The 22,263-nt window shown below is 38.9% G+C and overlaps 1 protein-coding gene across 7 annotated transcripts; it reads right to left on the bottom strand.

Moving 5' to 3' along the window:
* Nucleotides 1-589: 589 nt before the first annotated feature.
* Nucleotides 590-20,376, bottom strand: LOC145785744 (tyrosine-protein kinase Yes-like). 7 transcript variants are annotated; one of them, XM_082597449.1, is made up of 14 exons: nucleotides 20,303-20,376; nucleotides 19,603-19,668; nucleotides 15,192-15,403; nucleotides 11,485-11,584; nucleotides 10,110-10,208; nucleotides 8,653-8,756; nucleotides 7,870-8,019; nucleotides 7,292-7,447; nucleotides 4,977-5,110; nucleotides 3,746-3,868; nucleotides 3,226-3,379; nucleotides 2,621-2,752; nucleotides 2,067-2,230; nucleotides 590-1,366 (listed from the first exon to the last, which is right to left on the bottom strand). In XM_082597449.1, the coding sequence occupies exons 2-14, from the start codon at nucleotides 19,659-19,661 to the stop codon at nucleotides 1,304-1,306; spliced, it is 1,650 nt and encodes a 549-aa protein (XP_082453575.1). In that variant the 5' UTR covers nucleotides 19,662-19,668; nucleotides 20,303-20,376; the 3' UTR covers nucleotides 590-1,303. The 7 variants fall into 7 exon arrangements, with proteins under 7 accessions (XP_082453575.1, XP_082453573.1, XP_082453574.1 ...); XM_082597447.1 differs by lacking the exon at nucleotides 7,292-7,447 and adding an exon at nucleotides 6,603-6,761; XM_082597448.1 differs by lacking the exon at nucleotides 10,110-10,208 and adding an exon at nucleotides 9,572-9,670.
* Between the last annotated feature and the right edge of the window lie 1,887 nt (nucleotides 20,377-22,263).

Here is a 22,263-nt window from a genome sequence, read left to right as displayed (position 1 = left end):
GTAACAACATGTAACGCTGAATACTGGGTACGAAACGCGTTCATTTCTAGCATAAGAGTCAACCTACCTAAAATTTTATTAGTGCGGCCCGCCACAGCTCTCCTTAGTGCCAAAGTGGCCCGCATGCAAAAAAGGTTGGTGACCCCTGTTCTAATGCTTATAACGCATGTATATTCTCCTATTTGAACAAGAAATACCGACGTCCGAAAAACAGAAAGTCGTGCACAAATGGACTTTCTTGATAATAATAATTTCATGTTTTGTTTGTTGTCGCTCTACAACAGCTAAGGTCTTTTAGCGATAGGGCTCATTTTAAATTTCATATCAGGTTTAAATGTTATCGCAGTATTATTCGACTTATTCTCGCTGCGTTATGCAGGAAAAACATATATCAGCACCGTTATTAAAGTCTTCGGTTTGACCCGACCTGGAATCGATCTCAGATCTACCAGGACCAGAGCCGAAGGTAAAACCACCCGGCCACTGAGCTGGTTACAAAGTCTGCAAACGCTTTTCCAGCGACGTTTTTTTGCAAATGATCTGTCGTTATGAGCTGTCTTTAGGGTAATTAAGGACACGTAAACAAAAGATAGTTGGTGTATTTGTGTGAAATCGAGTTGTAAAATGCGACATATAGGCAGCCTAGATCAGCATTAATTTCAGTAGGAACAAAACTTAAAGCTTTGGAGTCAAAAACTAATTCCAGCAGCTGCTGGTAACTGGTTACATTTTATTTGAAAGAATCGCAAGCACGACGACTTATAAGATTGTAGATAGACCAACTTGTTCATAGCAGTTGTCAGTAGCCTACAATTGGCCTAACATGCTGCTGAAAAACGTCAAAGTCAAGTGTAAAGTTTTTGGCTTAATATTCCCTTGCTTCATTGCATGCACCTTGAAACTTGTTTGCAACCTTTCATCAACACGACCACAGTCCACGTCTCAAAAGTGGTTGCATTGACGAGGTTGCACTGTGATCTAAAAACGTTTTGCAGAAAGTGATGAAAAAAATATCAGGTTTCTTTGTACAAACTTGTGTTGATAACAGTCGTTATTAGATAAAGCGAATAGTAAACTGCGATAAAAAGATGTTGCATGTAAACTTCGCGAAGAGACTATCCGGCAAGAGGTGGCCTCATACATAAACAAAACTCTTTATCTAGTTGTGATGTTAGAATGGCGCCTTTGCATGCGCCAGCACGTGAAGTTCGAGACCCTTCCATGCGCCACCCAGCGACGACTCGACACGTGGCGTGTGAGAGCGATCTCCGTTTGTTTTCGTAACCGGACGTTCTAGTTAATTCTAAAACTCGTTCGCTTCTCTGTAGTTCGGTTCCGTCGCAGTGAAATAATCTTCTAAGAAACCCTGCAGATGAAACGTTTCGTCAATGAGCTGGTAAGAAAGGAGAAAACAACAGCTGGTTAATAACTTAATCAGAAAAGAAAACATTTAAAAACGTACTATCAATTCATTCCTTCTCAAATTCATCTTCAGACCAATTATTCAAAGACTACGAGTGAAAAGGAATGGAAACGTCCTAAAGTGTCTGGGGGTGTGGACACATCTCCTACAGGTGATGACGTACAATCCTATTATGGCAGCCATACAGGTTGCCAATTACCTTGCAGCAACACGAGACACACAGGTGGCAGCCAACTGCCATGTATTGGGATCTTGTTGAAAGTCGTAGCCATCGAGAAAGCAAGCAACGTTGCTAAGTAACGCGATACGTGACGTAAAATGAACGTTATTTCCGTTGTTTAATAGGTCGCTGTTTTTAAGCAAGAAAAAATGACCTTCAAAATAGTGTTTCCATATTTAACAAAAACTATTACGTGACGGCAAAGTCAAATAAAAGAGAAACGTGGCAGACAACCAGAACAATGGCGAGACAACATTCAGACATGGATCCGACAATTTGGCAACACTGGGCGAGTCAACTCAAAACCACTCTTGGAAACAAATAACCTTGTTGGGATACGCAATCAGTTGCAAGCGGATGGCCACTGATGGTATTTGTGTTAAGATAACGAAATATTGCGTATAAATAACGTAAACAGCGTACCTGAATATATTCGAAAGTGGGTCTGTAGAGCACCTCTTTGTTCCAACAGTGGAGCATAAGTTCATACAATGAATCAGGACAGGGAGCCTCGGTAGGTCCAAGAGTGGGCTTAGGCATTCTGTAACCTCTTTCTACTTGCTCCAACACCTCTCTGTTCATCATCCCTACGTAACAATCAAAATGTAACAAGAATACCTCAACTGCGAGACCATGCTTTTCCAAAAAGAAAATAGAGATTAATAGAAAAATGAAATAAAAAATGATACGTGGGAGAAAAAATAGAAACTTAAAGTTATAGAGAAAGAGACTTAAAAATTGTTAAAGTTAAGTATTTATCTAACCACAATTTAACCTTTTCTTAATTTTTAAATGGAATGATAAAAAAGTGAGATGAAAAAATAGAGATAGAGACGTGAAGAGAGATAGACAGAAAAAATAGTTAAGAGAAAGATAGAAAGAATAAGAAGAACAGAAGGGAGAAAGTAAGAATATACGATTGAATTTAAAGACCAAGATTAAGAAAATTCAACATAAAATAATGAACGACAATCCACCTGGGTATGGAATCCGTCCTTTCGTAACGACTTCAGTGAGGAGGATACCGAAGCTCCATACATCGGACTTGATTGTGAAGCGTCCGTACATCGCTGCCTCAGGGGCAGTCCACTTGATAGGGAACTTTGCACCTGGAGCATGCACAATCGGTCAGTCTGGTCACAATTCAGCATCAATCGTTGGTCTGATCGCAGTTTGCAAGTGGAAAGTAAGTACAATTGGGCATCAACAGTGAAAAAAAATCTGCTTCGTTAATCGAGCCCTTGAGAAGGAATAGATTATGATCTTGTTAACAAAATAACGCATGACGCCAGAACTTGAACTCAAAGCAACATGAGAAATTTCTTTGAACGTGAAACAAACGTGGAAGCAAGACTGGCTAAAGCGATAGGCCTATCGAAATTGCTCTAGGTCTAACACATTACATTATACAGTATACACACAATATAGGTAAGATATCGATTTTGGTAGAAAACTTCTTCTCAGCTAAGCTTATCCTGGCCAGCAACAGTTGCCCATTTTCCCGTTTGACCACGTTGAAACGGTGTAAAAAAAAAGAGCAACTTTTGCCGGCTGGGATCGATATGATAGTCATAACAGTCACCTTGTCTTGCGCTGTACTCGTCATCGACAATCAACCTGGCCAGGCCGAAGTCAGCAATCTTGCAAACCTGGTTCTTCCCGACCAGTATATTGGCAGCCCTGACATCTCTGTGTATGTAGTTCATCCTCTCGATGTATGCCATACCGGCTGCAATCTGTGGGGAAGTCACTGGATCATAGCCTTATAAGAACAGTCCATCGATAAAGTGCATTTCCAACAGGCTTTAATCGCAATTGCTATTTGGAAAACCAAAATGACTTTGCGTCTGTCTGTCTCTTTAAGAAAAACCCAAAAATTACGTATAAACTCGCACAGTGGTACGTCACAATGACGTCACTAGAGGTCCTGCCCCATACAGCCAAATCCGTCATTTTGCATTGATTCAACATCTGCAGACGTGGCTTCAATACAGGGTTTCGTTCTCATACATTTCTGAAACTCTATAATCCGTTTAAAAATGCATAGAATGGAAACTGGCGAAGTAACCGAAGAAACAATAAGGACAAGAGCGGATGAATACCTGGGCTGCCATATCAATCTGGTCCACCAGTGTTGAGTGTCTCCCAGGACCTTCCTTCAGGTAATCCAACAAACTTCCATGACACATGAACTCCGTAATGATGTAGATTGGTTCTGAGGAGACCTGGAAAACGAAGCAAATTGTCGCCAGTGAAAGATGATCTCTCTCGTTTCGTTGCTGGATGATTTGACCGAAGTCGAAATGCGTCCATTCGACTTTCCGAATCATCTTGTGGTTTTATTGGAGCACCTCCCAAAAAATTTTCCAAAAAAACTTTCGGCCTTAATTCTGTAGATAATCGCATGGGCCAGTTAGCTATTCATATTTTTTTTAAGGTTAGAGCCTTCCGCCCAATGCCCCCGGTCAGTGCCGGTCTTTGGGATGTGCAAACCGTGCGATCGCACAGGGCCCGCAAATTAGGGGGCCCGCAATTTACTCAGAAAATGCAGTAATTTTGTCATTTTCAAAGGAAAAATTCAACAAGTGAATTCAGCAAAGGAATTCGCAACAAGAAAACATAGAGACTCAACGAATTCAACCTATTTCGTCGCTTAAATATTTCGTACCCTGAAAAGATCGAGAAAAAAAAAACGACATAGCCGAAATCGCTGATCGGAGTTGCCGCAAACATTTCAAAATTTCTCAATCTTTTCAGGGGACGAAATAAGTCGAAATTTAATTTTGTTACACGATTTCAGGGAACGAAATAGGTTGCATCCAGACTCAACATACTGTAGAGACATAGCTTTATTTCCGAAAAATGCCAAAGAAAGCATGATCTTATCCTTTTGCTATGCCACCGGACAGCACCATTTCACAGTAATATTCATACCTAAATTTTTGTTGAACATGCTCTCAGAATGTCCCAAATTCAAAGTAATTTTTCAAAAATTTCTGGGGGAGGACCCCCAGACCCCCCGCCGCTGGTTGTCGTCTTTGGCGATCACGCCGCCCCCTCCCCTTTCAAAGTACCTAGCTACGCCACTGAATTGCATTATTGCCATTGGGGCCCGCAAAAGCATATTCCGCACAGGGCCCGAAAAACCCCAAGACCGGCACTGCCCCGGTACAATGCTAGAAGCAATGGTTCGGTCAAATGATTACAAAAAAAATAGTACGTGTTGTAGAAAATGATATTTTCATTCAACCTACCACCGTGGTGTAACAGCACGTAAAAAGAAGTGGTCTACTAGCTAGGATAAGTTTACTAATGCTCTCACGTGGGCCTTACCACGGCATAGAGACTGACGAGCTTTTCATGTCGCAGCATCTTCATGATCTTCGCTTCAGCTAGGAAAGCCTCAGGCGACATGGTTCCTGTTTTAAGCGTTTTAATAGCAACTTCTGTGGTTCCATTCCACAAACCTGTAGAAATTCATCAACAAAGTTTCAACACAGCTCTGTGTAATCTATTTCCAATCAAATAAACTTTTACTTTGGCAACACTGTTACCTGGCGATAGTTAACGGTGCTAGTGTTGCCTGTGGCTGCACTAAAATACGAAAATATACCAATGATCGTGTTCGAATCGACAACGCTAAAGACAAAGCAAAAAGAATAAAAGCATGAAAACCATAAAGTTGCAAGGCATGACAATATTTTTCAACTTTATTTTAAATAAGTATATACTGTATGTATGGAAGCTATTTGATATTCTCATCTGCGCGTTAATATCGGAGTTTGCTTTATTTGTTCGTTTTACGTATTTTTCATTTTGATGTATAACACTTTTTTACGTTTTCACAGCATGTGCTAGCTGAAGATGCTATGATTATAGTGACATCGATTCTAAATAAATTATGCCAAGAGGTTAGATTGTTGTGCAAATGCCAGCACTCAATACAAAACAGCAGTACCATATTTTCAGGTTGGAAGATACTTATTACCCATGCAAAAAACACCAACGATTCATTGGGCTACTATGCGAATGTTACTTCAAAAGCATTCAGTTTACTAATTGCAACTTTATGTAACTTCTGTCTATAACCAAGGCATGCAAAGCAAAACATATGAATTAAAAGGAAAGGCATGCGCATCTACTGGCACCTTTACTAAGAAGGAGCATGCAATCACGCAGGGTAGTAATGGGATTTGAAAGAGAGAAAAAAACGTAAACTTTAAAAGAAAAAGAGCGTTGAATTTGTCCCAACAGAAGCTATTCTGTGATACCAGTGTTTGCTGTTCTGTAGAATAAAGCAACAAACGCGAAGCAAGTCGCTTTTGTTGTTTTGCTTCGAAAAAAGTGAGTTGGAAATGTTTGATGAAAAAATAAGACTGTGTTATAGTCGTCATTTTATTTACGTTGAATATATGTAAACTCGTGACCAGCGTCACTACATAATCACAGTTCAGCGTTTTCTGGTACAGACGTTGGAATTGATTACCACCGCACTGCGCGTGTAATCAATTGAGCGTTCTGTACCACGTTCCTTAGTTGATTGTTTTGCGTTTCTTTCTTGATATATATTGAGTTGTTTTTGTGCACATAAGTGAGTAAGTAACAAGAGGTAAATGGTTTTCTCACTTGGTTGGCTATCGCTACAATTATTATTGTTTATTTTATATTAAACGTCTGGAAATACAACAGACTGCTTGGTGAATTTTAGTGGGATTCAATCAGTTCCATTGGAAAGTTATTTTCAACTAAAAATGAATACCCTTATCTTGCAAAAATGTACATATATTTTTACATTTTTATCATGTAAAGTTGTTTTGCTAATCGGTTGCAAATTTTATCATAAATAACAAACTAAAAATGAAGTGTAAGGTAAGAACAGTAATCCAGAATTATATTTCATCTGGTTTCCAGAGAAAATCCCAATTATGAGTGAATCGATCACAAATGATGATTACCCACCTTTCCACACCTCACCGAACATTCCAGCTCCCAACTTCTTCTGAAGAATCAGAGACTCTCTGGGAATCTCCCAAACATCACGGGCAATCGTTATGGTCTGAGGTTTTTCAAGAAGGGGGCATGGGTCAAGCATACGGCAACAAAGACCATCAGCAACGTCTAGTGATTTCAAGGGGGCAAGGGACAAGAATGAAGTCAGATCAAGGTGTGATTAGCAGGAGATTGAAATAACATTTCGTGAATGTGTAAAATTGTGATGAATATCGTGAGATTGTGATGAAATATCGTGAGATTGTGATGAAATATTGTGAGATTGTGATGAAACAATGTGATTGAGAAACATTAAAGTTCGAATGCGCTCAACCATGAAAAAGAAGGATGAGCAGTGGAAGATTTTGAAGCGGGGAAGAAAACAAAAAAGTAAAAACGAAAAATCATAAACCATCAACCTCAATATGCGTATGTAACCAAATACAGATTCAATACTTCGATTACGTTTACGTCGGGAGACGATGAATCAACGTAGTGCTTCTGTATGCGACAACATCACATTGTGTTACTTCGAGATTCGCCACAAAGCAAAACTCTGGACATGCACGTCATTTATTGCAGGCCACTTTTCTATTACAGCCATGCACGCAAAAGATGATTCAACCCAACAAAGATGGCGGCCCAATTGAAAACATGACCTTTCCAAACTTCGCCAAACATTCCCGCTCCCAATTTCTTTTGCAGAGTTAACTCGTTACGGCCGATTTCCCAAACATCACGTGATATGCTGACTGTGTTTGGCTCCACCGGTAGACAAGGGCAAGTGAGCCGGTAGCATAAACCGTCGCTCGATTCTACGCTCGGTTAAAACACAGAAATTTGTAAGGTTACAACAATAAACTTTGCCTGGGGTTTGTATTTCCTAAGCTATTCCAGATTTAAATCAAAACAATAAGTGGTACAAGTTATAGTTTTTAAGTATCTTCAATAGCAGACTTTGCAGTGTTACCATCTTTAACAGGGTTACTTTTCAATTTCCACTTTTGTTTAAGAGATTGTAATTGACAAATTAAACTTTGCCTTGCTGCAAGAGTCAAGCAATACTGTGCGCTCAGTAGCACATTACAAACAAACACTAACTTGAACCTCCATGTCTTCAAAAAACAAACAGGTAAAAGTTTTGAAAAATAACTTTTCTTTTATGTAAACTACTTTTCCATTGTTTCTGTATTAGCCTGGCACATGTCGGGAAATTCTCTAATTCCATTTTACTTACTTTGATAATGTTCTACTAATTTCTTAAGCGTGTCGAACTGTGCTCTGGCGGTGATATAGAAGCCTCCACTATCCAACTTTCTGATGCGGTAATGCTTCACGTTCATTCCCTTGCTCTGGTCTTCGTCGAGGATCGATAAAGAGAAAGTCCCTAAAAAATCAACAACAGTATTTGCAGAAAGAGCGAGCATAGTTACAGACTTAGAGTAAATCGTAAAACTAACAAAAAAAAACAAGACTCCACAATCGGTGGTTTTCAATATAAAAAAGACTGATTTTCTAACAAGGAATCTATGCTTTTTAGACTTAACGATACCCACAAGATGACAAAACCAAGTTCATGAACTGGGTATCATTAGTTTTATCTTATTCAGGTCAACGTCCAGTGTTCGAAGACTTAGGTTAGAAAAGCAAGGCCCTCGCGTCCACCTTCACGCATGCCAATAAGCGTACTGCCAAAAACACATCTAAGTGCTCTTAAGCGGTGGCGAACCTTTTAAGCGTTTTACAAGGCCCCTCAACTCACGGCCAATTCAACTCACGTTGCTTTAAAAAACAATACGTAGGCCTACAGGAAATAAATTTAACAAAAGTGTCTGCAATGAAATACAGTTAGAGTAGAACTCGCCTATTGTGACACCTGAAAGGACCTTCGAAAAAGTGTTCATAGCGAAATGCCACTATAGCCGAATTTTACCTGCAGTTTAAAAACAGGACTTTGAAACAGATGCCACTGTAGCGGAATGTTACTGTCGCCGAAGTCAATATAGAAAATTCTACATACCTTGAGCGGTTTCGCTTTCTCGGATGAGGAAAGTTCCTCTCTGGTTTTCTTGGTTCATCAGGAGCCTTTCGGAATCTTTGCGGCCAATTTTTCCAAAGAACCAACTAAAATTTATTTCCAGTTTTAGTGAAGTCAAACCCGACACAGGTTCGTTGATAAAGCAATAAATCGTCAAACGATCTACATTGCAACCAAATAAAAACCAAACTCAATTCGCAGCAAATAGGCGTATCGCTTCCTTTCAAACTCACAAGAAATGGAATTGGTTTTCTTATATTTCTTTCGAATAGTTCTAGATAGGATCCGTTTCGAATCGTAAATAATGTATGAATACCTGGCAATTGTTACGTATAGTTGCTTGGCATAGCATGCCATGCACAATTTGGTTTCATTCTTGAAAGTAAAACTACGACACAAAACAAGTGGATTTAACTCATTCAAACGAAAACAAACGAAATTTCATATGTTAGACATTTCAAACTTAAATTGATGAATCAAAAGGCTCAAAAAAGAAAACAAAAACACTTTTTTGAAACTTAAATATTCAGAAATGATCTTTAGAATGCTATTTAAACGTGTGGAGACTGTTTCTGCATGGATATGAGAAATACAGCGTTTGTTGACCCAGACAAGAACATTGTGGTCATATAAAAAAAAGATCAAGGTACTGGTACATGCAATCATTCAATCAGGCTTAGATTCCAGGATAAAGCTGAGAAACATAACTCATTCAACCTGCTACTTTGCACAAATTGCCTTTTTCGGCAAAGACTTGATCTCCCAGCGATGATTGGGGTTAGCGTCAGCAAGGAGATGCGGCTGTGAATTCTTTACCAAATACTTACCAAATAATTCTTTACCAAAATTCTGCAGTCACATAATCAATGAACGGTGAGATAGCAGAGTAAAGTAAACTTACTCTTCGCACTGCACGGAGTTGGCCGGCGCAACGTAGTTGCTGGGAATGTAACCTGTTTTTTGCGTTGCGAGCGATCTTGCCTCCCACCAGTCTCCTTCACTGCAGGTGAAAATATAAACAAACCATGCACACGATAAGCAGCAGGCAAAAATAAAAATCTATATATAATACTCAGGGATAATACTATGTCGATAGTTGGACGATAACTCCACACCTACTACTCCTCAGAACAATGAAAAAAGTGGGAAATTCAAGAACGACTAAGCGACTTCGACAATCCTATTGTTGATTGAGAACAAAGTGTGATGGTAGTTATACTTCCTTTGGTTAATTTGGACGCATTGGCTCACGATCATGTACAGCACTTTCAGAGTTTCAACCGAGGTTGAAAGCGAAAATAATCATACAAAACTAAAATCTTTTTTCAACCGCCATTTGTTAAAAATTTGCGAAACAAAAATATCGAACTGAAAATGAATCAATCAATCAACCAACATAAATTCCGGCAGGGCAAGCAGCACGTCACCATGCGGCTTACTCTTCAGCCTCTATTTCGCCGCATGGAGCCACATAATTTCCCGGCACGTAGCCTTCACGACGGGTAGATTCTGACCTGGCGAACCACCAGTCGCCTTCACTACGTCATAAAGACAGCATTGATGGTAAAGAAATATATTGTAGAATATTGTTAAAAATCTAGACTTGCTTTTTTAACGCTGCTCATTTGACGAAAAAAGAAGTCTATGAATTGCACAACATAATCGTTGTACATTGACGGAATGGCCCGTTTCGGCGAGTTTCCTATTCGGCGACAGCCTTTTTCGGCGAGTTCCTTATTCGGCGATTTTTTGAAAAGCCAACGACGCCTTCTGTTTATTTAGAGAATTTTGTATTTTATTCCACAATATCGTTTCTTTTGCATTTCGACAAAGAAAAATGAATTGAAATGAAATTTAGCGAAAAATGTTTGAACTATTAAATTAAAATGTTTGCTCACATAAAATTGACATGTATCCTACGTCATCCACTTTCTTTGGGTCATGTTTATGTCATTCATTTTTTAAATAAGCTATTTGTTGATTTTATATGATATTTCAAATATATTTTACATCGAAACAACCTTTTTCACAAAATGATGCTGTAACTCAGAACAGTCAAAGAATTTTTGATGTCAACAAAACTTTTGAATGTAATGTAAACGCAATTACATCGTTTTAACGTCGCCAGACGTTGAAATCGTGTACAAAAGGGAACTTTTGCTGACTAGGTATTGGTTGTACCTGAGAAACATATACAAAAGCCATTCGATTTGTTTAAAGAACCCAATTAGCCTAATAACAGTTCGTATTTACATTGATTCAATGTCTGAATATTGAATATTCAATCGTTGGATTTACAAAAGGCGTCGTTGAATTTTCAAAAAATCGCCGAATAGGAAACTCGCCGAAAAAGACTGTCGCCGAATAATAGCTGATGCTACTGATCAGCGCAGTGATTATCTTCTCGGTTGGTTCAGGATTTTTGCTGTCATCAGAGGCACATTTAAATCAGGTGGTTTACAAGAGGCCAAGTGAAAAGAACCTATTATGAAAATACATACAACGGCAGAAAAACGATTCTCGTTCGAATCGATCTCCCTTCAAACTACCATTGATGGTAATCAGCAAGAGCAGGTTAGCAAGCCGACTAACCGATCAATGTTGCAAACGTTCTGTCAAAGTAAGTCCTGCCATCTGCTGGTACATTGTGCAGACTTATTACTAAAACTAGACAGAGTATTATCTAAGACTAACCCAGACAGCAAATCAACCGTTTTTTTACATTGCAGACGTCTGCAGACGTTAAATCAAAGTAAAAAACGGTCGGTTTGCTGTATGGGAATATTACTGTATCAGATAAAAGCAATTTCTCACGTGCTGTTTAGAATAAATAGTTGCTCTCCTTTCTTGAAGGATAAGTCATCCGCGGTTCTGGCGTCATAATCATATAAAGCGACATACCGGACAGCTTGGCCTGGAAAATAATGAAAGTGATTTTCTAAGGTTATTGTGGACTCAACCTTCAAGATATTAATATTCTAACCTGGGATAATTAGGTAGTGGTCTACGGTGAAGAGTTCGGCCCGATGAAGTTTAAAACTTGAGTGGGCCAAGTTTAAAAATTTACAGTTGATTACATATACGAAGCTTTTAAACAATGTTCCTAAATGAAGTGCATTTTCCAATTGTGGGAGATGCGTTTCTCTGGTAGGAATTAACAACAACTATTAACTTGCATTATAAAAAGTGTAAATGCATCTATGGATGAACTTAACCACAGCAAATTTAACGAAATATGGCATTATGCAGATGAAAAATCACACGCAAAACAATATTATATTCGTATAAATATTTTTCAATTGAGCCACTGGCAGTGATTGTTATGTTTCAACAGACGTAGGCGGAGCAACGGTTGCCTTCAGAAGCGATTCTGAGCGACATTTCTTGCAGCTACCAACATAGGCAACGTGCGATGAAGCATGGAAGGGCATTTGCAAATCAAAACGAAAAGAAATTGAAAACTGAACGTAAAAAAATAATCACTGAAATGAAAAGTTGATTTGTGAAACCAAATTCAAACGACTGGACATGACAAGACGCCAACCATCCACAGGTCAGTGTGGGAGCCAGTGTCCAGCAGCTGTGTCCACACGATTAAATACATCTCCAGTTCGAAACAATTCTTTATTGAAGTTTTATAGTTAAAGTAGGCACAGCAGTTGCACATTTTAAGTCTGTGTTTGAACTACTGTGTATTTCATTGAAGCACCAATGAATGCATTTAGACGTGGCATTTACAGTATATTCGTGGTGTCACTACTTGTCACATAGGCAAATAAATCTTAGCCAGGTGCGGCAATACAAGCGTTGTGTGAGCTATTCCGCAAATACGTAATGATGTGACGTGGTATTTCCTGACACACGCAAGCGTGCGACTAATTGCCACTTCCATGCGCAGATGGCCATTTCAGAAGTGAACCGAAAGACCTGAACCCTCCTGTACTCGGTTGACGCTTATGAATTTAATTTGTCAACAAATGAACGCTACGTTGATTGCGATCACAACCTCTGGAGGCCTTTTAACGAAGGTACCTGACATTACAACTTGAGTAATGTTCAAGAATGGTTCTTATTTTTTTCAATTTTAGCGTAAGTTCAATTATCGTTTTAGTGAAAACAAACAAAACCAACAATGCTGAACATGAGAATCAATCTCTCTCTTAATCGCGCAGTGGCTAGACCAGTGGTTCCCAACCTTTTTAACCTTGTGACACCCTATCAAAGAGATAAATAGTTTGCAGCACCCTGGCAAAACTGGATCAATTTTGTGAGGCTTCTGTATTTCAAATAGCTGTATGGAATAACACAGAATGAGTTGTACAATATAGCGCGCGTAAATAAATATAGGCTATTTATTCAAAAGTCAGTGTGAAATTTGGGCTTGACTTCTTGCACAAAGTCCCTTAATATCTGGGCGCACATTTGATAAAGCCACCAGTATTTCTTCCTCAACTATAAGCAGTCGTTCTCGTTTTTTGAGTTTTTATGTTCGTTAATACGGAAAATCCACTCTCACATAGGTATGACATGGAAAACTGCAGCAACAGCGCAAGTTTTGCATACTTGTAGAGGCTCTTGACGCAGGGCCGGTTACCGAGATTGGCTGAGTGAAGTTTTCGGATTGTTGAAGTGTTGTTGCCGGGGAATTATTCCATTCACTAGGTGCCGCCGAATGGAGAGCAGTCCTTAACGTACATTGCTGAAGCGCACACCCCGAGAGTCGAACTTGCGCCACGTGTTCTTGAGTCAGGCGCGTAACCACTAAGCTAACGGGGCGGACGTAAAGGCGCGGGGCGGATTACGTAAAGGCGGGACAGACATAAAGATGGGACAAAAATAAAGAATGGCCACAGTATTGCAATATCTCGCGGCACCCTTGAGCAATGCAATTGGCACCCCAGGGTTCCGCGGCACCCCGGTTGGGAACCACTGGGCTAGACATGGAAATTGAACAAACTACGTATAACGATAACACAAGATTTTCCAACAGCCACAACATCGGATCACATGATTCTGTATGATTTCAATACAAGCAGAAATGCAGCGTTTTGTCGAACACCGGATATTATAAAAGATTTGAGTCAAACGTCTGCGGCATTTTCGGGTTCAATTTTAAAGCCAAATCATTCCTGTATGCTGCCACAGACATACATCCTAGTCAGAAAATCAGTTCTTTTTTACATTGATTCAACGTCTGCAGACGTTGATTCAATGTAAAAAAGGACTGATTTACTGCTTGGCATTGCCAAACGACATAACAAGAGTTAAGTTTGCTGATGCTCATTTTCTAACAGTCAAGAAGCATACTTTGCTGTGCAATACTGGGTAGATCCCTAAGCATTGGAGACAACTTAAAATTATAGTTTCGGGAGAGAGTTTGCTTTCTTGTACCAAAGACAGGCAAGACGTTGAGCATTATAACAATATATTTTACATATTTACAAATTTAACCTAAAATTATGGATCAAAACTTTTAGAGGCTTGAAAGAGCCTTTTATCAATGATGTCAGTCTTGGTATTGTATGATACACATTACACTTACTACCTATATATATATATCAGTTTTCTGAAAAAGTAAAACCCAAACTCAAAATATTAGTTGATGCAAAACAAAGTTGAAACAAATATATTCAACTATATAAAACATCACGTTCTCCTCAAAAGTCAACAAACAAAATTCAAGAAAAGTTAATTAGTAGAAAAAATAGAATACCGACAAGTTTTAGTGTGCGATTGCGAATTTTTTTTCCCACGTACTTTCTGTCTCATTTACATATTTTGGTAAAAGTTTGTATTAAAACCGTGTGAATGCAACATTTTCTCGTTGGCACGGTTGGTTCAGTGGTTTCATCCTCTGCCTACTGATCGTGAGAACGAGGGTTCGACGCCCGTCGAAGTCAAACTTTTTTTTTACTTTAAATTAATTTTTGCGGTGCACAAGAGCTTTTCAAAAAAAGTAGGGTTAGGGAAAGCTTATATTTTATTATCATTGCAGAATTTCATTGGCAAATAGTTATTTCGCAATCTGAATCAACCAATCTCTCAAAACACTTTCGGAAAATCTTACTTTTAGAGTGACTAGAATCAATCATACAGAAATCTCGTGGGAAAAAAAATTTCGCTGCCGGGATTATATACTTTTTCATCAGTGGCTGCAATGTTCATCAGATAAAATAGAAAGTAAAAGCAGAAACAGAAACAGGATTCGTTGCGCTTCGTCAGAACAAACACAAAAGTCATTTAAGATTGCACGTCATTTGCTTTGAGACTACGCATTAACGAAAAGATTTTTATGTTTCTCTCTTACTTCCAAATTGATTAGATGAACTGAACAGCGCACACATTAGCGCAAATACTGCTGAAGACAAGCACGAAATTTAGTTTCATGTCCCCTTTATGTTTACGACACACAGGATCCATGAAAGAATCGGTGAAACATGAGAAAGTGTGAGTTAGATGAAACCTTGTTTGCAGTATGCATGACCATTCTTGGCCAGGATAATGATCAAGTCAAAGTCTACCTGTCATTGATGGCCTGGTCGTCATCACAGGGTTGAGGGGGACCATGTCGTTTTGTGGAGGGTTAAACATTGGCATCTGCCCCTGGGGGTTGTAGCCCCCTAATCCCGGTTGAATTTGAGTGGGACCCGATATCATGGGACCAGTGTTAACCAGTGGGGCACTGATGCACCCAGGCCCCCCTTGGTCATTAGGGTCAGGTGCATGTCGACCCCTGAAAATAAAAAGTTTACTTAAGAAACTTATGCATAACATAATTGTAATATAAAAGTAATACTGCATAACAAATATATACAACCTGTCAATAAATCGAGGGGAAAAGTAACAGAAAGAATGGTTTATAATGCAAGCAAACAAAGATCAACTGTAATAGAACAAAACTTAGGAAAACATGCATGAAACAAAAATATAACACAGAGTCAGCAACTGCCCTTGCTACATCACATTGTGTTGTGCTGCTCAAGCTTCAGGAAACAAAACAATCACTGGTCAGGTAGGCTACTGATGATACAATAATACGAAAGTCCATTACATAATGACATCACTGACACAACATGTCACCCTCTTTGCTAACAAATGTAACATATTCACCGAGCTGCGATGTATCGGATGGAGGTACTGGGCTTGTTGGTTGGGATATTGCTGGCTCAGACGAACTGGTACTGGCACTCGCTCTTGATCGCCTTTTAGAAGACTTTTTACTAAATACTCCGCTCCAGAAACTACCTTTCGGCATCCTTTCCTTTTAAATACTGCAATCTAATTGCTACAGCTGCAAAGATAAGAAATAATTTCTCATCAAAAACTGATCTTGGCAGTGGTATTGCTCTCTAAAAGTCTTGCATGACTTTCAAGTAAACTGTACTTACGGTTGATCATCAATTCTTTCTTAGGATAAGATGTGAAATAATCACTCTGTCAGTTTGTCTAGGTTTTGGGTCATACTAGCAGTGATTTGACCAGTTGGGCATCAAAACCTGATTACTGTGTTAACCTGACTCAACTCGTATGCAGGGAAGCTGCACTAATTACAATATATTCGAAAAATTTAATCGTACAAAGGGCTGGTAGAATTTGCAAGATGGTTGCCTAACAGTATGATGCAAATGTAGCAAACAGGGAAAAGTACGGTTGCAACATTACGATAAAAACTGTGCTGCATGTTGTGCTGCAACAGCAGACAATTGTGTGCCGTGCATAGGTCCTTCAATCAATCAAAAACTGACACTTTGACATGTCTCATGAAACAAGTTTTCGGAACAGATTACGGCAAGCTAATTACTATCTCCCTGTCTTTGAGTGCAGTCAGTTTCAGATCGTTTCAAGACAAACTCTTTCCAGTTTCACTCCAGTCAGTCAATCGGTCAATTTTTACATTTATTACATTCAACGTCTGCAGACGTTGAATCGTTGTAAAAAAGGATTGATTTTCTGGTTGGAATTTAGGCTTTAATAGCGACTGTGTAAGCATCTGTTTCACTCAGCTAACCCAAATAGAACGGAAAGCAACGTAGGATGATTAAAGATCTGCGTAAACTTCCGTTCCATTCAGTGGAACAGCCCGTTTCAACACAAGGCAGTATTATCAACAAGAAAGGACAAACAGGGCTTATGAGCGACGTAACAGAGGATTAGAGGAAGTTAAAATGAATTATCAGCAAATTCGTGTCCACAACATGTTGAAAGCAAATTATGTATAAGCAACGTGTGTTTGCTACATCTTTCAAAGCTGATTCATTCAAAAAGTAGTTTATCGTTGACAAGGCTGAACTTTTCACATCGGGATGACGGTACACGTATTTTATTGTTATTTTGATATGCGCATTTCTTATCATCATCATCGGCCCTGCCTGAATAAAGCGTCTTGGGCGAATATGAATGAGGTATCTTTTTGTAGAATATTTTTTCGAGACAGCATTGACACATTGTTATCCTAAATATCGTATTTGAAGAGTACAGTTAAATGTCTTATAAGGCTCCACGATACATGTTTTTTAGCAATGGAACTGCTAGCAGACACAAAATTCTTCTCAAAAGCATACAACGGCCTATCAAAGTAATTACTGAGGAAAGTGTTCACTTTAAACTGGTCCAATACCGTGGAAGAAGTTAGTGTGAAGAGATGATGATGACGCAGTAATGTTAAAACCAGTAAGAAAGTACCTGTCCACGTAACAGTGTTTGGCATTGAACAACTAGAGACAACGCAAGTCTCTGTGGGTCACCTACAAATTGAATGGCGATGTGATTCAAAAGCTTTTCTTTAGTAAATATGCCTTCTACAATTGTGAGATAATACATCATAAGAACGGCGCGATGACACGCCATTCGTCGTTTCAGGCTCCGTTTCTACTAATGGGCGGGTGAAATAAACTCAAATCAACTACGGAAGGGAAGTTTTCCACGCATAATACCGCTCTGTGACCACGCAATCCGGAAATGTGATGCACAGAAATTTTGCAAATGCAGAGTAATGATAAAACACTCTTGGGCGACATCTACTGGGAGCCACTGCTTCTTTTGTGTGTGTTGGTCATCATTATGTAACCTGTTCTATTTCATCAGTATTTGGCCAACCCATCCAATCTTTTTATCTTTTTGTACAATCAGGTTTTCATATCCAGTTGAGGATGAACAACTTCCATGACGAATTACAAGTCACAAAATTACAAGCAATCACAGCTTTTGCTAACTTGTTTGTTCAACGCGTCTTAAAGGGATATTGAAGGAAAAACCTGACTTGGCGATTGTTCTTTGTGTTTAACGTGCTACCATAAAACGATTTTCAATAAAATTTTGCCCCATTGCGGTCTGATCAGCATTCCGCGCCCGCTTTTGTCAGAGCTTTCAAAACAAGAATGGGCGTGAGCAGCGAAGCGTGCGACTGTACAGTCTACGTCAATATAGGCGAATAATCAGTTGATCGCGCAATAGTTGTTACTGCGGGCGATTAAACTGTAGGCTATGTATGTATGTACATCAAAACAGCAGATTTCAACATCAAAACATCAGACAGTTTGCTCAAAACATCAGATCTGATGTTGAAACATCAGAAGTGGTAACGTGGCTTTTGTTATTGCTGTCGATAGTGACGTATTCTCGAGCAGTGTTTGCACTTTTTGGTCATTTTGAAAAAAATAAAAAATAAATGAAACATTGGACTTTGGGCCTCGCCAGTGCCATTGAAAACATTTTTTTTTTCGGTAATTCTTTTTGAAATGTATTCTTGAATGTTCAGTTTACGCATTTTAATGCTTAATTCCCGTTTGAAAATTTCATTTAGTATGCCTTTAAGAAATTTGCAATTAAACGTCTTTCAGTTCCGGTCATGACAAATGGCCTCCCTATGCTACGCGTATTTTCGTGGGAAAATTAGGTCTGAAGCTGACATTTCAAGATTACATTCGAAACACTAATTTGAACATGCCAAGTTTCTCAAACCCCTAAAAGCAACACGACTGCTTCGAAAAGTCTACTTGTTCTCTCATCACGTTTTGCGTCAAAACGCAAAAAAAAAATGAAACAAGTGTTTCACTGCACTTTCACTGCAAACGTCATCTAAACGAAGTTCTGCTTGATTAAGAACACGTTCGAAAACTGCTGTCAAGACACCTGCACGGCTGCAGCGACTTTAACTCGTTCCTGATAATTATTAAAAATGATTACTCTGCCTAGATGTGCACTTGTGCAGGGCATTCAGAACTATGGCCTGCCGATGCTACATTTGCCATTGAAACTCATTAGGAAGTTAACTTGATGGGTATAACTTCATGTGTAATTATGTGATTCGAAAATGAAAGCATATACAGTCATACACTCAATAAATAACCTGAACTACTGGAGAGGGATCAGCAGGACCAGTAAATATGTTAACAAATCGAACGATAACTGACAAAGCATACCGACAACACACCAGGCAAGCAAGAAATCAACATTTCTTCCAGTAGGCTAATCAACACATGCAAAATATACGCAGCACTTTCATTGAGAGATCTCAAGGAAAATACCGAGAGCACAAGTTGTAACATGAACAAATTTGCTCTTATGATAACTAAACCTTACCCCAAAGGTTGATTACGAAAAAACGCAACATTCAGACACACAGTGTTAATCACGTTTAAAGTTGTAAAACTTCTGTATATTTACAATGCAACTACTCATGTTACAATAAACCCTATTGTTCACATTTTACTTCGAAAAATGCAGATGTTTTAACTCAAACTTTAAGTACAATCAAACCAGTACGATCAACCAGAGGACAAGGGATCTACTCATTTGAATCCACGAGTTTACCATCAAAGTGTAAAAATACGAGAAATAAGTTTTTATACAGTTCATTAACCTATGCGCAAATCGATCGCTAAACATTAAACCTAACAACTAATCAGAATAAACGAAAGCAAGAAAACTTACTGCGCTGGACTTGAGTTTTTCGTTTCGTCTCTTTTTTCTTTGCTCGCACAACAACCCATCACGCGCCTGGGGAAATCAAACAAAATCCTTCACTGCATCATAGTCAAATAATTAATGACTAGATTTCAAAAAGTGATCGATGTAAATTATAACACTTACAGATGATTACAACAGTACCTTCTCCGCTGCGTTGGTTGGTTGATTTTGAATCTTTATCCTCGGACTGACAAAGCCTTTGACAAGGATTTCCTGGACCGGTTAACGAGATTGGAAAAGTGAAGTTTCCGATTGTTGAAATGTTGTTCTTGGGGATTTATCCAATCCACTAGGTGCCGCTGAATGGAGAGCAGTCCTTAGAATGCGTCGCTCAAGCGCACACCCCGAGAGTGGAGCCAACGCCGCGTAACCTTGAACCGAGCGCTTACCCACTGAGCTAACGGGGCGGACGGTTTCGCCCACAAAGCTGGGCTCATCAGCATCGCATTACTAATTCATGCCACAAGATCACTGCTTTTGCCAGTCCACCGCAGTATTACGACGGCTCGATCATAAGCCAGATACTATGTGATGAAGAACAGCATGTCATGCACAAGCAATATTTATTGAAACACGTTTCCCAGACAGCAAAACCGTCATTTTTACATTGATCCAACAACAATGTAAAATGGCGGGTTTTGCTAACTGGGACACCATTACGCACCTGTAAAACTTAAGTGTTCCACGTTTTCTTTCTAAAACAAATATTTTACCTAAATGCACATTGCACAGTGATATAAAACCTGTAAAACATAGATATCATACCCGCCTGATCTTTAGCGCAAGCACTTTTAAATCAAGTTTCTGAAAACTATCCTTGACTAAAATTTAAAATGTCTGAAACTGCTGAACATTTCTGTAATTTTCTGAACTGCAGCCATGAAGAATTTCCAGTAACGGCTCTTGTATCTTGTTAAGTTATCATAGTGGTTACAATAACTTCTGCTTCGTAATACACCTAACTGCCTGCACAATCGCCTATCGCTAAGGGCGTAAAAAGAAATTCAATTTTGAAGATAAAGATAACTTTTTTGTTTTTATTCAAGTTTATTTTGCATTGATTGTTTTATCGGCAAGATGATCTGGTCATGACAATTTTCAATAAACTTTTAAAAAATAAAAATTATAGCGCCTTGCCCTTGCGTAGTGTTTCAGAGATCCAAGCTCAGAAAGTTAAACTTTCAAATCATTGTTCTTGAGCTGCAAGCTGCAAACATTGAATCATGTTGGAACAGGCCAACACAAGTGAACAAATTTAAAAGGCCTGTAAGCCGCCATGCTACATATCCAGGTGGTGGTTGATTTTGATTTGAGCAATAGTCTTTTTCACTACTTCCGTTGACTGGGCGACAATACGTGCGAGTGGGAGAAATTCATATGACGTCATTTCCTGAACCAAAACAACGACACGGAGTGAAAGTGAACATCACAGGAACTGTATTGTGTATTTTTTCCCGAAAACTTTTGTCTGAACTGACATTATGGATGCAGAATAAGTAAATAAACCTGGTTTAAAACGAACATTACCCGGATTCTCGGTCAAAACTAAAGTATCTTTTTCATATAGCTAGCCAGAAAGCAAAATCTGTCACTTTTACATTAGTTCAACGTTTGCAGATGTTGAATCAGTGTGAAACTGATGGATTTGCTGTCTGGGATGAAACTTTGCACCAAAATCCCTTTTGGTGTATTACGTCAGTACACGTCACGCTTTATAAACAAGACAATACGCACAATAAGAGAAAACGGTCTCATACGATTCCGTGCTTTTCAGAAATAACGCACCTGCAATACATCAACTCTTTTTCTTGCTTGCGAAGCAACAATTCAGGTAACACCCTCCAATTGTTATAACCCGATCGACGGTATATACTGTATATCACTGGAGTTCCATGTAACTTATGCCAGCAAAACATCAATGTCTGGTACCAAATCTGAGGTTGCTAGTTGCAACAATAATATTTGACCACAAAAGTACCGCGCTGGAGCATCCCAGACAGCAAAATCCGTCATTTTATATTGATCAATGTAAAAATGGCGGATTTTTGCTGTCTGAGATAATGGACCCACACAACAAGCACTGGAACAGAATGCGCTTTGAAGCAGAAAGTTTGCATGCCATGTTTAACGTAGCAAATACAACACATGGCGAACGAAGTTTACAACTGCGACGCAACAGTAACCTGTAACCATGTCATAATCTGTCACAACTGTTCTATTTTTAAAAAAGGACAATTTTTGATCTGCACTGTCATGTTTATTTTTGACCGTTATTTTGGTAAGCAGATTAACAAATATGATATAGTACAGACGAGCTTTAGAAAAATATACTTTCACAATCGACATATCGGTTTACCCAATCTTTTTTTAAACACGTTCAACATTCTTTTAAATATACCATGCATGAAAATAGAATAAATTTCTTTTTTTTTCTAAAGATAAACAAACAAACAGATGATGATATGCAACCACAAAAATAACTCGATATAAAACATATTCATATACTCAGAAAGCAAATCAATCAGTCTGCAGACGTTGAATCAATGTAAAAAACGGTTGATTTGCTTTCTGGGTAGCTTGGTTAGTCACATCCTAGTGAGTTGATGATGCGGGTATGGAAGGTTT

Source organism: Aplidium turbinatum, chromosome 16 (genome assembly GCF_918807975.1).
Source record: "Aplidium turbinatum chromosome 16, kaAplTurb1.1, whole genome shotgun sequence".
Lineage (NCBI taxonomy): Eukaryota > Metazoa > Chordata > Ascidiacea > Aplousobranchia > Polyclinidae > Aplidium > Aplidium turbinatum.
Note: the sequence above shows the minus strand (reverse complement) of the source record. Positions and strands in the feature narration are given on the sequence as shown.

Bases quoted from the DNA above. Each gene is read 5' to 3' on its own strand.
- LOC145785744 (XM_082597447.1), bottom strand. From the start codon at position 19,661: ATGGGTTGTTGTGCGAGCAAAGAAAAAAGAGACGAAACGAAAAACTCA. The intron at 2,231-2,620 runs GTGGATTGTCGT...ATTGTTACGTAG, and splicing joins AGGACGGATTCCATACCCAG to GGATGATGAACAGAGAGGTG. The intron at 1,367-2,066 runs GTACGCTGTTTA...TTTCATCTGCAG, and splicing joins CCACTTTCGAATATATTCAG to GGTTTCTTAGAAGATTATTT.